The 16468-nt window shown below is 38.7% G+C and overlaps 2 protein-coding genes across 2 annotated transcripts; one reads left to right on the forward strand and one right to left on the reverse strand.

Annotated features, from left to right (window-relative positions):
* Positions 1-1905: 1905 nt before the first annotated feature.
* FEN1 (flap structure-specific endonuclease 1) lies at positions 1906-5005 on the reverse strand. The gene is made up of 2 exons (XM_083350828.1): positions 4772-5005; positions 1906-3856 (listed from the first exon to the last, which is right to left on the reverse strand). The coding sequence occupies exon 2, from the start codon at positions 3806-3808 to the stop codon at positions 2660-2662; it is 1149 nt and encodes a 382-aa protein (XP_083206954.1). The 5' UTR covers positions 3809-3856; positions 4772-5005; the 3' UTR covers positions 1906-2659.
* A 111-nt stretch (positions 5006-5116) lies between these two features.
* Positions 5117-10767, forward strand: TMEM258 (transmembrane protein 258). Its single transcript, XM_083362979.1, has 4 exons — positions 5117-5206; positions 6331-6440; positions 8392-8539; positions 10634-10767. Exons 1-3 carry the CDS (start codon positions 5204-5206, stop codon positions 8516-8518), a joined length of 240 nt encoding a protein of 79 aa, XP_083219105.1. The 5' UTR covers positions 5117-5203; the 3' UTR covers positions 8519-8539; positions 10634-10767.
* Positions 10768-16468: the final 5701 nt, after the last annotated feature.

Raw genomic sequence — 16468 nt, forward strand, 5'->3', positions numbered from 1 at the left:
TTGCTGACCCCTGCTCTAGTCTAAGGCCTTAAAAAAGTAGTAAAGCTGCTCCTCCTGTACTTTTGGTAGGTGAAGTTGCTTTATTTATATTTAATTTTTCACTGACCTTGATTTTCATTTTTCTGGCCAGAAATAGGTCTGGATATTAGACATTTCTTAATACCATCACAATAGAAGTTGAGTCATAGATGCACTTTGTCTGAGGAAATTACAATATTCACCATCCAAGAGGTCAAACAATTGGGAGAATGGAGCACCATCTACCACAGTCAACATCATGCAGAATTCAATGTTCAAAAAACCTGAATATTTCGTCGGTTTGTTAAAGACTGGCATTCAATAATTACATTCTGACCTCATTATGCCATCTGAGTAATGCTCAGTTCAGGAGGATGAAGCGTCTATCTGAGACTTATGCTTAGATAAAATTAAGTTTTCAACAAGATAAAACAATTTTTACTTCTAAGGGGCTGTTCAGCTTGGTGTAGGACAAGAGTGTCAAACTACTGGCCCGTGGGCCAGATACGTCATGCCGAAACCGCACCCACCCCATTGCCAGCAATAGAAAAAAAGTCAAGATATGTCGTGACACGCCACGTGACATTGCGAGTTTGACATTAATGTTCCACACAAACAAGTATTGTACTTCTTAGCAATTTATACATACTGCAATAGTTAATACTTATTATCAATAGCTCCTTCTTTCCAAAGAAACCAAGCTAAAAACTGGCTTAGTCTTAGAATGATATTTTTACTTTTGAATCAGTGGTTTATTTTTTAAGGATTTTCTTGGAGGGGGATTATAATATTGTAAGCTAGATTTTTCTGGAAGGGAGAAACTCATAGAAATATTAGATGTCTAGTGTATTTTGAAGAAATGGAAAGAGCTCCAGGCTCATGATTTGCTCCATCAATGGAAGCTGGATGGAAAGAAGCCCATTGTTGAAGTTCTTGCATTTACAGCTCTTTGAGAGCAATGGAGGATTGCAGCATGCAGAACACAATGCACTATAACAGGCTTCAATGTGATCATCAGAAGAGATTGAATGTTTTATCCAGTTCATCTCTATCTAAGAGCTATGAGAAGCAAAGAAAGATCTATCACAGGTAGACTGAAATCTCTTCAGAAGTAGTAAACCTGTGGTAGAGCTTAGACTTCTTCTAAGGCAGATCAGATCATTGGAAAAAGTTCTGTGGGGACATCAGCATTGGTGGATGGTGGGAAGGTAAACTGGTGGGATATATTCTGTGAACTGTTGAGAGGAGAAAAAGGTCCTCTTCACTCCATAAAATAATTCTAGGGCCTCTCCAGATTTTGTTTTTTTCTGAAATCCAGGACATCTAAGAGTCCAAATTTTATGCTGAATCATAAGTAATCCAAAATGAAACCACATCTGAAGTATGTGGTTTTCGTTGGATTTGCAACAAAACATTTTCCATTTCATGCATTCTATTAATACAGAATTTCTTTTGCCTCATTGTGCTTTAACGCCTGCATATAACCATGCAAACAATTCTTTTGGTGGCAAGATTCAGTTTAAAACTATGTCTTGACAATTTACAATAAATCTTAATTTATTTTAACTAATATCTAATCCTGAGATCCTTATTTCTAATTTTTATCTGAATTCAACCCAAGCTCCTTTTCCATCCAAAGAAATGTAAACTCACAATTTTGTTCTTGAATAGTAAGTAGGTATCTCTCATGAATGTTTAAAAAGACTTGTTAAAGCACGCATGTCAAACTGCTGGCCCACAGGCTGGATGCGTCACACTGAAACCGTGCCCATCCCATTGTTGGCAATGGGGAAAAAGTCGCGATACGTCACGAGTTTGACATGCCTGTGTTAAAGTGACAGAGCCATTAAATTTACATTTTAAGCATAAAACAAGATGTAGTAATGAATATGGAGATTTATTATATACATTTGAAAAAATTAAAATGGCTTATTTTTAATCCATGCAGGGTTACATGTTATAAATCAAATGCCTTGACCAGTATGAAAATTTCAATTGTACTGTAAAGTATACTCGCATTCTGACTTCCTTTGAAGTTTTTTTACCCACTGCCAAGTTATCATTACTGCCAGTTTTCAACTACTATTACTTTCTAATGCTCAGATATGGTCAACTTTCTAAGCAATTGTTGTCATTGAAGACAAAAGTCTTTTTTTAGCCAAAGATAAGTTATAAACAAGGCTGAATGAGAAGCTAATGTTATCACCTCTACAGCTATCCCATCTGACAAGTATTTTAGTGAACAGATTATTGAATAGTAGTAATAGTAGTAAAAGTTCATTTCTGAACACCACAGATATTTCTATTAAACACTGTACTGCAATCTTATAAAATTTATTTTAGTATCTATGCACATTTAGCAGGTTGCCAATATTTATTGAAATCTGCAACTCAAAATTAAGCCATGAGATTTCATAATACTTAAGGCGACAATAGCTCTCAACAAGAAAGTTTGGGGACCAAAGGTTCGAAACATCTTTTGAATGCAGCAGTATTGTGTTTGTTAATGGGCAACCAACAATTCTTTCTTTTGAGTATCGTAAGTCAATTGTATGTCACAGAAGAGAACCTGGATTTGCTGCTTAATATATTTTGTCCAAGGTAAAGTGGAGTGTTGAAGAATTAGCACTGGTTTAGAACTTTATTTCCCTTTCTTAAACTTTGATGTTGCTGAACCAGTACTCTTGGCCTTCTTTTTGGCCGATCCCTTAGGCTCTGACTCCTTACGTTTAGCTGAGGTAATAGAGCCAGTCACTTTGAAAAAATCATCCAGGCGGCCCTGAGTGCTTCCCTGTCGGCTCTTGTTCAGTCTCTTGATCCCATTACGAATTCTTTCTTCATTGAATTGCTTCTCCCCACACATAAAGCTAACCAGTCCTTCTTCATCAGGCTCATTCCACTTCAGCTCCACCTCTTCTGGGTTTACAACTTCAGGCTCCAAGAAGAGTTTTTGGGCCTCCTTGTGTAGCCAATTCTCAGGCAGGGGATACTTCTTAGCATCTAGTTGCTGAATAATCTTCTCTATGTTTTTGTGCTGCCTGATGAGTTCCACTGCACGTTTCGGTCCAATTCCACGGATGCTTTCGCAGTAATCACAACCTAGTAATATACACAAGTCCACAAATTCTTTCTGGCTTAAACTCATATCCTGGAGAATACGGTTTAGATGAAATTCCTGAATGGGCAGTTTCTTTGCCTCACTCGCTGTAAGATGCCGCATTAGCACAGGGCTGCCAAAGGTCAAGCAATCCATATCCTCAGTGGCAGCTGCGTAGACCTTGTTTCCTTTCACCAGCGCAGCACAGCTAGCTTCAGCTTCACCAGGGGCATCTACGTATGGGATGCCCATCAAAGTCAGCAGTTTTTTACATTCATCATTGTGCTGTTTAGTCACTTTAACTAGTCTCTTGCTAAACTTTTCTACATTTTCCTCCTCACCCATCTCTTTGGCCTCTTGCAACTGCTTTTCTGCTTCAGTCCGGCGCTCAGTACGCTTAGCCAATTCACCCAATTTCAGCTGGGGGGGCTTGCCATCAAAGACATAGACAGGCTTGATTCCATTTTCTACCATGCGGATAGTGCGGTAGAACATACCCATCAGGTGACTTGTAGTCTCACCTTCTTCATTCTGCAGCATGTCAGCTCCCTGTCGTACAGCAATTAGGAACTGGTAAATACTCATAGAGGCATCAATGGCCACTTTCCGCCCAAAGTAACTCTTGATGTCATTTTCTCGAATGGCAGCAGGAGCCATATCTGCAATCAGCTTGGCCAAACCATGGATTCCCATCTTGACTGGTCAATCTATGAATCTGAGGTAATATAGTAGAGGAGAAACCTAGGAAATAAAGTAATAGGTAAAGCAAGTCTCATAGTGGAACAAGACATATTCTTAGTGTATTGATAATCTTTTATCAATATGACAAAGATCAATTATCTTAAGTGACATTTCAAAGGACTTTAGGAAGAAATTACATTTCCCTTATGAACTCTGTGGGATTGTTTCTTTTTGTTCCCATTCTTGTTTTCATCACTCTTCTCATTTTCATCCTTTCTTTTTATCTATTACTATATGTTTTCTTGTTTTTAATGCTTTTATTTGTAATCACCCAGAGTTGTTGGGAGTCAAAAGCAGCATATTGATAACTTTACTCCCAAGAAAAATGTAATTATTTGTAATGGGGTGCATTAAGCAAACTTTAACTGCAGTCAGTTCATGCCAAATGAATGGCTATAGATAGCATAGCCACATTTTAAGATAATTTATTTCTAATAACGGCTATAAGGAATCCTCTTCCAAAGGATAAGATCATCACTGGGCACGAAAAATTACTGACGACTGTTCATAATCAGCCACAACTCAAAAGACTGTAGAAACTGAAGAAAGCAGTGGAGAGAGACCTCGCTTTTCTACTAGCATAGGGTACCACAATGGGAAACAAAACCTAGATTGTTGTCGGTAAGACTTGTGCTCGTCTGATGGCCAATGCCTGCAGGGCGAATCGGCCTCTACGAATTCAGAGTTCACACACGTGAAACCAGATGGGAGAACCACCCAGGTGGATCCAAGCTTGCCATACTGATCCCAAGTACTTAGCCGCCCGCTCAGCGCTAAGCCTCTTGCTAAATTATTGGCTCTTCAAACATTCAGTTTTGCAATTCCACCATCCCGCGCCACGTTTGATGTGTCCACAATTAGAAAACCCAATTGGAATGACAGCAATAATAAAAGTGGTAACACCCACCACGTTACCTGGCAAAGAGCTCTCCTTTTTCGATTTTGTGCACAGCCGCAAAAGCAACTTCGCCCCACACCCTTCCTCTACCCCCGAGCGGGCCAGCAGACTCCCACCGCCTTTGATTGACGCGCCCCTCCGTCCGCCGCGCGGGAACTAAATTGCGTCTCTCTCCCCAACCCGGCGCTCCCCCACTCTTCGCGCCTTCTAATTCCCGCGTTCAGGGCTGCAAGGGACGAGGCCGCGCAATGATTTCTGGGAGATGTAGTTCTGACGACAACTTTGTGCGCTCCCCTACTACAAGAGAGCCAAGCGGACCACAACTCCCAGCAAGCTTTAGGCTGGAGATACTGATGACAGACTGCGCTCCGGAGACGGAAGGGCGGAGCGAGGATGGCAGGAAAGAACGGACGTGTCCTTCTGTAACGGGAACCGCCGCCGACGCAGCCATGGTAAGTGGCAGAGAGAGGGAAAGTCGGCGGCTGTTTTTGCATGGAGGCTTTTTCCGGCTGCGGCCGTTGGTGATTGTCGGACCCAGTTCCGGCGCATCTGTAACCCAAGAAAAAGCTTTTCAGGGGCCTCTTTAGGTGGAGGTTGATGGCCGGTGGCTCTTTTTGCAAAAGACAGAAAGAGGCTCACACACAGAAGCTGGACCTCTCATGGACCTTACTTTACATTCCTGTGGAGGGAGGGTTGGGGGTGGAGGGAGGCCAAGAGGCTCAAGCTGAGGCTTGCAGGCCTCAGGATAAGGAAAAGACGGGGAGGGTCGTTGTAGGGGCATCAACAGATAAGGGGCTGTTGTGGTTCTCTCTCTCTCTCTCTCTCTCTCTCTCTCTCTCTCTCTCTCTTTTTTTTTTCTTTCTTTCTCCTTTTATATTAAAGGTAAATGTTCCCCCGCACATGTGTGCTAGTTGTTTCCAACTCTAGGGGCCGGTGCTCATCTCCGTTTCAAAGCCGAAGATACAGCGCTTGTCCGAGGATGTCTCCGTGGTCATGTGGCCGGCATGACTAGATGCCAAAGGCGCACGGAACGCTGTTACCTTCCCACCGTAGTGGTCCCTATTTTTCTACTTGCATTTTTACGTGCTTTCGAACTGCTAGGTTGGCAGAAGCTGGGACAAGTAACAGGAACTCACTCTGCTACGCGGCACTCGGGATTCAACCCGCCAAACTGCCGATCTTCTGATCGACAAGCTCAGCGTCCTAACCCACTGAGCCACCACGTCCCTGGGTCCCTTTTATATTAAAACCTACCTAATGCTCCCACCTCCTATTTTCTCCACAACAACAACCCTATGAGGTAGATTGGGCTGAGAATGACTGGCCCAAAGCCTCCTAGCCAGGTAGAAGAGGGAAGCCCAACTCTCACAGTCTCCTGGTTTCTAGGCCTACGGCCTCACTGGCTCTCACTGTTATGTCCATCTTTCTCAACATCCATGAGGGGCAGGGGGAAATAGTTCCTTTGCCTCATGCTGCAGTTCTCTTAATAAGTTATATATAAAAATAGTACTTAAATCTTCATAGTCTCATATTCTTGTCTCACCACCCACCCATCCCTTTTTTTTCTTTATTTCAGGAGCTTGAAACAATGAGCAGATACACCAGTCCGGTGAATCCGGCTGTGTTTCCACATCTCACTGTGGTACTCCTGGCCATTGGCATGTTCTTCACAGCTTGGTTCTTTGTGTATCCTTACTATTGCAGTGATATATTTTGGTTACTTGCAAATATATAAGGTGGTCAGCAATGCTATGGAGAGCACTATATCTTTATAGTATAACTGCTTACTGTATAAATCTGAATACCGTAGATTTTTCTTCTGATGGGTCTCCAAACTTGGCAACTTTAAGACATGGTTTTTAACTCCCAAAATTCTCCAGCCAGCATGGAAGTTGAAGTCCACAAGTCTTAAAGTTGCCAACTTTGAAGACCTCTGTTCTTGACAAATGCAATAAAGTTTTCACAAAGTTATCAGGGTTTTACTCTTCCTATTGTAAATTTTGCTACTGAGTATTAAGATTAGTGGTATATAGAATCTGAACAAACAAAAGAAATTTAGCACTTTTTTTACATATTTCATCAGTTATCAAACAAGCAGTATATCAATTGAAATCCCTATCACCTCCCTAGTTCGGTCAATTCAGTTAAAAGATAATTAAAGTATATTGTTTAAATACTTTATTAAACAGTAAGTGCTGATTCAGGAATCTATTCTATTATTACATTCTTTAGCTTCCATTATTATAATGGTAGATTCTAGAAATATGTCATGTTCCACTCATAGTAAGTTCCTAACACTGGATTTCCATCAACTGATGGTGATACAATCCTTAAATGAAGAACATTTTAGATAATTTTCAGAAGGCAGAGTGTCAGAGTATAATTTCAAGGTACAGCATAACATCACTTGGGAAGTCACAACTCTTAACTATAATATATACCAGAGTTCAGGGGACTCTCTCCTCTTGGGTAAAATTGGTGGTCAAAGTTCCATCATTACCAAAGCACTGAGATAAAAATAAAATTCATGGAAATTTTTGGTTTGCCAGAAGCACCTGGATGACCCAATATTAGGATGTCATAAATGGCGTTCACATATTTTTGTGTTCTTTTAAGCCAGGGGTGTCAAACTCAATTTCATTGAGGGCTGCATCAGCATTGCGGTTGCCCTCAGGGGGGCGGGTGGGCGTGACCTACTGGGTGGGCGTGGCTAGAGTGCGTATGGCCTACTGGGTGGGCATGGCCAGCTCTACATCGTTCGCATCAAGGGTGCCTATGAGGGCCTGGGACGGAGTGGGACAGATCTGAGGGTCTGGCAGAAGGAGGGTCTCTGGGCCAGGGCCAAGGCAGTGGGGACCGTTCCCTCACTGTTTCCAGGATGGCTTCGCGGGCCACATGAAACCACTTTGCAGGCCGGATTTGGCCCACGGGCCTTGTGTTTGACATGTCTGTTTTAAGCAGCAGACATGATTATTACTACTTTTGTTGAACATAAATATTTTATAGCATCATAACATGCTTTTATGTCAGGAGATACTCAATTGCCATAACTCAAAAGAGAAAATATTATTTCATATAGTTTGAAAGAAGAAACATTACATTCAGGATTTGTGCCACATGCTTAGTTTAAAATTATGTTACAAGCATTATTATGAGTCTGTCATTAGAAATATGATTGTTTCTCAAGGGTGGGAAACCATTCTAAGTAATCAAAAGAGTTTTAATTAAAAAAGAAACATTTAAACTTGGATGATGAGAATTGTGAAATTTTGATAAAGAAACTTGACTTTATAAATACATGAGAGACAGCATGGATGTGACAATATTTTGTAACAGCTCTGTTACTTAATGGCTACCATTATAATTGAAGCTGACGGTAGTTGCTAATTTGCTCCTGTTCCTTCAATTCATTCCATTCTGTTTAACTTAACTGAAGAAAGTGATCAGTTAGTCTCTCCTCTATTTTTGGCAAGGAAAGGATTGCTTAATTTCTGTATTATGAGCTAGGTTAAAGATCGGTGATCAGTACAGTCAGTTGTCATTCTATTATATATAGGAAACAAGGGTGTGTTTTTCCAATTTACATTGACAGGTTTTCTGTAAACCTGTCTGGTTATACCTTTAATTACCATCTCAGTTATGAAGTGACATCCACCAAGTATACCCGGGACATTTACAAAGAATTACTCATCTCTCTAGTAGCATCACTCTTCATGGGCTTTGGAGTTCTCTTCTTATTGCTGTGGGTCGGAATCTATGTGTGACAGTGGTTAGGATTATTTCAGGTGAGACATGTTAAATGCTATGCTGGGGCCTTCTAACAATAAGGATCTGATTACTAAGTGTGTAGAACAAACTCAGATGAAACTTTTAAAAAGCATATTTAGAGATGCGATGTAAATACAAATAGTCCTCGACTTACAACCGTTCATTTAACGACCTTTTGAAATTACAACAACACTGACAAAGTGATTTACAACTGGTCCTCATATTTATGACTGTCATGTCATATCAAAATTGGCAAGCAGCATGTATTTATGACAATTGCACCATCCCGGGGTTATATGATCACAATTTGTGACCTTCCCAGCCAGATTTCAACAAGCAAATTGAAAGTGAAGCTGGATTCGCTTAACAAGCGTATAATTCACTTAACAACTGCACTGATTCACTTAACAACTCTGATGTAAAACCATGCACGACACTCTTAACCACCTTGCTTAGCAATGGAAATTGTGGTTCCCAGCTGTGGTGGTAAAGTGGTAAGGACTGCCTGTAACTCTAAGCATGTTCCAGCAGACTAAGATGGACTGAAATACAGGGACAAACTGTTCAGCATCCAAAACCTAAGTGTCAAGAACAGCCCTTTACTTTTTATCTAGCCATAGTCTCATGAGTTTTCAAAAAGATTTAATTTTGAATAATTGTTTTTAGGCTTACACTGTTAATATTAATATTAAATTAATATTAAATTTCAAATTTATTTATTTATTTATTTAACTTTATAAAAAAGCTTGAAATATTCAAAAGCAACCTAATAATATACATTATTTTCATTTTAAAATGAAATAAAAGCTATTCATATTGTTAGTAAAGTTTTAACATAAGAGCTGGTATGTATACATTTTAGAGGTAGCCATTAGAAACAACATAACAGCTCTTTAGAAATATCACTTATTCTACATATAGTGCAAAAGCAAGTTTTAAAATGCTAAACATTTTGGAGAAGATATCAGCATATTATAAACAAATTCACTTCACTGAAAAGTATGTACAGTCAATTGATATTTCATAGAATCAGAGTTTGAATCAGGATCTGCTAAACCATTGGGAAGATTGCTACTGGGACTCTCAGTGAAGCATACCTCTTCCAGAGACAGCCTATTGATAGTTTTTAGCGTCAGGAACTTCCTCCAAATATCTAACTTAAGCTTACTTCCTTGCAGTATCAAACCATCGGTTATGTTTCTATGGTAACTGCTATTTTGCTTCGTAGATTTCTCTGCAGATGAGCAGTTGCCAGTCAGATATGCTATTAAATACACAGAAGCTTCTTCAGGTGGAAATTGTGACCTCACCTGCCATTGGAGGCACCACATGTTATAGCTAAACAAGACTGCATACATGACTGGTAGTTTTTTAGTCAAACAGTGGCTTTCAGTTGTTGATTACTATGGAACTGAGCGTTCACATTTTCCACGAGCAAGTTTCAACCAATTGCTGGTTTCCCATGCCTGATGGGAATAGGAAACTAATCAAATAAGACTGGATTGTCGAAAAAAAGAAGGAAGATGTTGCTATTTTTTTTTCTTTCACAACATCCACCTCAACAGCATACATTTTGTTATGTGTCCTTTTCCAAGCTCTGGGTTGCTGGAATTGAAGTTCCCTTCACCTGTACATTTCCAAACTTTAGTTTCCTACAACCTACACAAGCTTGTCCAGATTCTGACAAGACAAGCCCATATCATTTGCAGTCATAGCTACCATACGCTTTTACCAATTATGCTGAGATGTAGTAGGTCCATTGAATGTATTTCAAATGGAGACTAGATAATGCCTTAGATGCCTTAGATTCCTGCACAGCAGAGGGTGGCTTAGGAGTTCAGTGGGCAGTCAAACTTGAAGACAGTAACTTTATTATTTTAAACAAAGAATTCATATGGTATGAAAAATGTAAGTTACGAGATTCAGTCATTTACAATAGAAACACCATATATTGGTATGTGGGTATTTATTAATGTACTACCTGAGACTTGAGGTTTTGATCCCATGTTATTTGTCTTGTTTTGGATAGTGACGTGGAAAGCAGTAAGGGAAAGCTTTAAAGAAATGGTATGATCCAATTTTGTTCTTTTTTTTTCTTTTCTCCATTTCAGGTTCCAGAAGCCTTTCTGCACCTCCTTTTTACTTTTTTATTGAACAGTGTGGCTTATCACAATTCTGGACTATAATTCTAACATGTGAGAGTTCTAACATCAGATCAATAAAGTTGAATCTGTGATAAGCTGAATGTTGTGCTATATACTCTGAGGTGTTGTTTTTGCTATCCATGTAGATCCATTAATTGCTGACTGGGTGGTCTCGACCATAGTTAGCCTTGGGTTTGTATATATTCTCAGTAGTAGAAAAAGATGGAGCTCCCTAGAAGCGGATGGTAGTCAAATGGCACGCTGTTGAAATCCAATCTCAATGCAAAATGCCAAGAATGAGAAATTGAGATGACCATTTCAGTTTATTGATGCATCCAATTCACTGTGTTTTTTGGATATATGAAATAAATGTGTAACATTTATGTGCATCCTGCTTTAGGAAGATAAATGAGCTTGCAAATGTTTGCAAATGTTTAAACATTGGGCTTATTTTAAAATACGCAATAAAAGTACCCCATATCCCTAAGATGTAAGACTAAACATACTAAAATATTAAACTCCACAAACAGTATCCCAAAATAAATAATCAAAGACCTGATTAATGTAGTTTATTGATTCTATATTAATCCTCCCTGATAAACTATAAAATAGCTCCATGAACAAAAAAGGATGGGAAGTACTTCCACAACAGATACATTTCAGTATCTTCATCAGGTATATTAGATTCTATAGGTTAAAATTAGTATGTTAAGTGTGCTATTTGCTTATTTAAAACAATGTTAAAGTTTGCAAGTATCTTAGGTAACTGAAAATAAAGCTGTTTCTTTAGATGCTGGTATAATCAGTCCTTCATTGCTTTATTTAATCTGTAAGTGGATATTAAAATCAAAGATGTTAAAATCAAAATTACCAACTTATACATTACTGTTATGTGGGGATTCCATTGCTTCCAATAATAGCTACATTGCTCCTGGTGACATACCCTACTGAAATCAATAAGGCTCAGTCCCAATGACAATTATTACCAATAATTCAAGATTTAAATGTGAGATCTTCCTGATTAATCTAACAAAGTTTCTCATTTTTAATAAAAGTGCATATAAAAGCTCCAGATAGGAACATTAAAACATGATTATCCCTCAATATTTCCAAATATTTCTTGTGGCATATTATGTGTAATATTTAAACCAAATTGTTTTTTCTTTATCTGCATCCTTAATTGCACTGTGTGACAATTCAGTCTACTGAAGTGGAAGAATAAGTGATGAGCCAATCTTGGATACAAAGTAGTATACTTGGGTATTTATTTATACAGGTACATTTCTTAAGAATTAGGCTCTAGATAAGCAAACAAAAGTAGAGGAATCCTTCAAAACAAGAACAAAATATAAATACAAATTGGAAAAGCAGGTGGTAGACGAAAAAGCAACTTCACTTATTCTCCACCAAACTAAAATAATAAAACATTAACATAGTAACTTACTAAGTATATGACTTTGAAATTGTAGACAATATACAATGATTAAAGCTGTGGCAGCAACTTTTAAACAAAACAAATTAGTGCTTTACTGTATATTCCTTAAGGCTCACAGTGATGGCATAAAATATTTATATACAGGCTTTAAGCTTTAACAATAATGAAAGTACAAAAAGTGTATGGATTTTCCTTTTGAGAAATCATTCCTAACCTTCAGAGCAGCCAAACTTTAAAAGCTGGCTCCATGTCCACCCTCATTTTTCTTCCTGTTCCTCCAAATGTCTAAAGAGGCATAGTTAGAATTTCAGCTCTTACAAAGGTGAGCTACCAACTAAGCAGGAAGCACCATCTCTTAACCTATCTCTATCAGGCAGAGGAACAGATACAGTTGTTAATCATGATTTTGTTTTTGAGAAATCTAAATAATGCAAATGGGAAGGAATGTTCTGAAACAAGATGAGTAAAGAGAAGATATCAACAGTTGAAGAGTTATCAAATACAAAGTCTTACCAGTCCAAAAATCAAAAACACTGTTCTTTGGGTTTAGCAAACAGTAGCAAAACCACAATCAACAATAATCAGCAAGCAAAGTAACAAAGTAACTAACACAGAGAGAGAGAAGCTATGTCTCTAGCTCCCTCTTATGGCCGTTAAAAGAACACAGCATTGGCCAATCACTACACATTTAAAGGGATACAATACATTAGAAATCATGGCTTATATATTGCCAACCCAACCAGTTAGGCTGTAATCATATGACTAACATTCTCCCCTTTGGGTAGGACAATATCTTATTTTTATAATCGTAGACCATAACCTTCACAACTAGCTTTGTGCTTAATAGCATCCTGCACTTTGGTGAAATGATCTGCAATGTTAACGTCAGATGCACAGTATTCCAACCGTATTAGTTTCTCTTTTATACACTAACGTTCAAGTATCGTAGATCAGTATGCTTAGACCGTGTTCTGATGGCTGCATTTGTTGCCATCTTAATTGCAGACTGGTTGTCTTCATACACGAGGAATGGACTTTCTACAGTTAATCCATGTCAATTAAGATTTGTTGATAAAATAATAGTACACAAAACAGATAAACAGGAAAACTCAGCTTCCATAGTGGATAGACTGATATGTTTCTGCCTGATGGATTTCCACCCTATGAGCGAACCACCTAACATAATCACTAAACCTGATGTTGATTTTCGAGTGGTTGCATCAGTAGCAAAACTCGCATCTGCATAAGCAGTTAGAACTAAATCACGACTGGGCTCCAAATATAAGGAGTAATATATGGTTTGTTTTAGATATCTCAATATTCGCTTAGCTGCCTGCCAGTGCCTAACAGTAGGTTCAGCATTATATCTGGCTAATTGGTTCACACTATAAGAAATATCCGGCCTTGACCAATTACTGAGATATGAAAGGCTACCAATCAAAGATTGATACACTGTTTGTCAAAAGCAGGACTTGCTGTATTAGCATGTTTAAAGTCCTGTGCCATTGGAGTCTGTGTAAGTTTACATAGCTCCATGTTGTACCACTTCAGCAGTTGGCTTATCTTTCCAGCCTGTGAAATCTTATAACCTGTATAAGTCTTCACAACATCCAGACCTAAATAATAATTAATTTCTCCTTGATTCCTAATTCTGAACTTCTTTTTTAAACGTGAAACAATGTTTATTGCTTCTTGGTCAGTCTTAGTAACGATTGCTATGTCATCAGTGAATAGCAATAATAAAGAAAATTCACCATCCTTCTTCCTAAATAAACATGGATCTGCGATACTAGCAACAAAGCCCATTTCAACCAATTCGTCTACTATACACTTGTTCCATTCAAAACCTATTGTTTCAAGCCATAAAGACTCTTTTTTAGTTTCCAACAATCATTCTTCTCAGTTTTGTTAACCCCTGGTGGTTTTGTTAGGTAGATAGTGTGATGTAAGGGAGCATGCAGATATGCTGTTTCTACGTCTACATGGTTTATTTTATACCTGTTTCTAGCTGCCCAAACTAATGCTGCTCTCAACGTAGTAGCCCTCAGACTAGGTGCAAACACTTCATTATAGTCTTCGTCTGACTGAGCAAACCCTTGAGCAACTAAACGTGCCTTATGGGTAACAGTCCCATCTACACCCTTCTTCAGTTTATAGACCCACTTACAACCAATTGCACGCCCACCTGGTGGCAGTCTAACATGTTCATATACTTCTAACTCCTGCAAGGATTGTAACTCCTTATCCATTGCTCCCTTCCATACTCTTTGTTCTTTTTGGGGATACAATTTAATATCCTCAAAATTAGATGGTTCTACATTCACCTGGCATACAACACTAGCCTGGTATCTATCAGGTGGATGCCTATCGCGTGTCGAATGTCTCGGCAATACAGGACTTGGTGTTGGACTCTCCTCTTCTGCTTCCTCTATCTCCCCTATCGATACCTCCTCTTTCACAGCTACAGAAGGTTTATCATTACATCCTTTTACAGTAACAGGGGTGTCACTAAACACAATAGGATCAACATCAATGCTTTCCTGCTCTAGCTTGTTCCAACCTACATGCTCTAGAAACTTAGCACTAGCACTACAATACACAGTAGTGGTACCTTGTTCCCAAAACCTAAAACCTACTGCTAAGCTCGTAAGCCACCCTGAGTCTTCAGAGAAGGGCGGGATATAAATGGAATTAAAATAAATAAAAATAAATAAAAGACCTGTGCTTGGAGTCGTAGCCTACAAAAAACAATTGTCTTGATTCCTCCAAGAATTTTAAGGAGAAGGAAAGATTTTGCTTTTCTGGTACAGGAACTAAGAAACGTGACATCAAGTTCAGATGGGAGATACCAGTGGGCATGGTGGTGATGCATGAAGGTACGAGACACTGTTTGGTCACAGTGATCCAGGCACGTGATTTTTATAGCAAAGTTTTAAAAGCAACCCCTCTACCACTTTTGGAATCTGCAAAGAAAAATGGTGAGGGAAAGCCTCAAGATGCTGAAGGAACACAGACAGATGAGAAAGTTACTGGAGGGGATCAAATTACAGTTTCATCGGAAGACGCTAGAGAGCAGAGGATGACGCGTGCCGCCTCGAGACGAGTGAGACAAGAGCAAGAGCAAGACCAGCAGAAAGTTATGGAACCTTCAAAGCGTACCTATAGTGAAGCTGTGGGAGGGGCGTGGCCTAAGGAAGTTAAGGGGATCCTGGCAGGCGTGCTCCAGAAGTTTCGGGACGCCAAGGATGGCGACTAAGTTCCTAACTTGGAATGTCAATGGTTTAAACTCACCACAGAAGAGAAAGAAAGTTTTTCAATACTTAAAACAATTTAAGACTGATGTTATTTGCTTGCAAGAAACACATATTAGGGTTATGGACCAAAAGTACCTGTTGAACTTAAGGTTGGGTACGCAATTTATTGCTTCTGCAATGAATAAGAAAAATGGAGTGGTTATTTATGTTAAGAATACCCTGACAGCGGAACTAATAGAAGCAGATAAACAAGGAAGATATGTTATGATAGATCTGCTGTTAGAAGGCAAAAAAATGCTTTTGGTTGGACTGTATGCTCCTAATCAACAACAAGCTGACTTTTATAGATCACTACACAGTAAGATTACCCAGATGGATTATAAATCTTTTATTTTTATGGGAGATTGGAATGGTGTCTTGGACGTACAACTGGACAAGTGTGGTTCTTTTAAACATGCCCCGAGTCATGCTAGATTGCCTAAATCTTTTTTTGAAATGAAGGATGATCTGGAATTGTGAGACATCTGGAGAGAAACACATCTACATGAAAAGGATTATACTTTTTTTTCTGATAGACACCAATCTTTTTCCAGGATTGATTTTATATTACTGACTAATGATTTTTTTTCTAGGATTAAGAAGATAAAGATTTGTCCAAGAACTATATCTGACCATAGTCCAGTCTGGTTAGAGATTAATAAGGATAATAGAGATAGGCGCTCTTGGCGCTTAAATGAGAACTTGTTTAGAAATCAGAGTAATGTGGAAGAATGTAAAAAACAGATGAAGGACTTTTTTGAAATTAATATGAACAAGGATACTTCTATGGACATGGTTTGGGACGCTAGTAAAGCTTATATGAGAGGGGTGTTAATATATATGAATAATAAATACAGACGTAACTTGGAAGTCAGGAGGAAAGAATTGGAGAATGAAATTAGGGAAAAAGAAAAGGCCCTAATTTTGAATCCATCGGATGTGAAGATCAAAGAGGTTATTAATTTGTTAAGAGGACAATTTGATAAGTTGATGGCTGATCAGGTGGCAACTAATTTGCTAGGCATAACACTTTTTGCAATGCCAATAAACCAGGTAGATGGTTAGCCTACAGGT

This window comes from Vipera ursinii (assembly GCF_947247035.1).
Source record: "Vipera ursinii genome assembly, chromosome: 1".
NCBI classification, from domain to species: Eukaryota; Metazoa; Chordata; class Lepidosauria; order Squamata; family Viperidae; genus Vipera; species Vipera ursinii.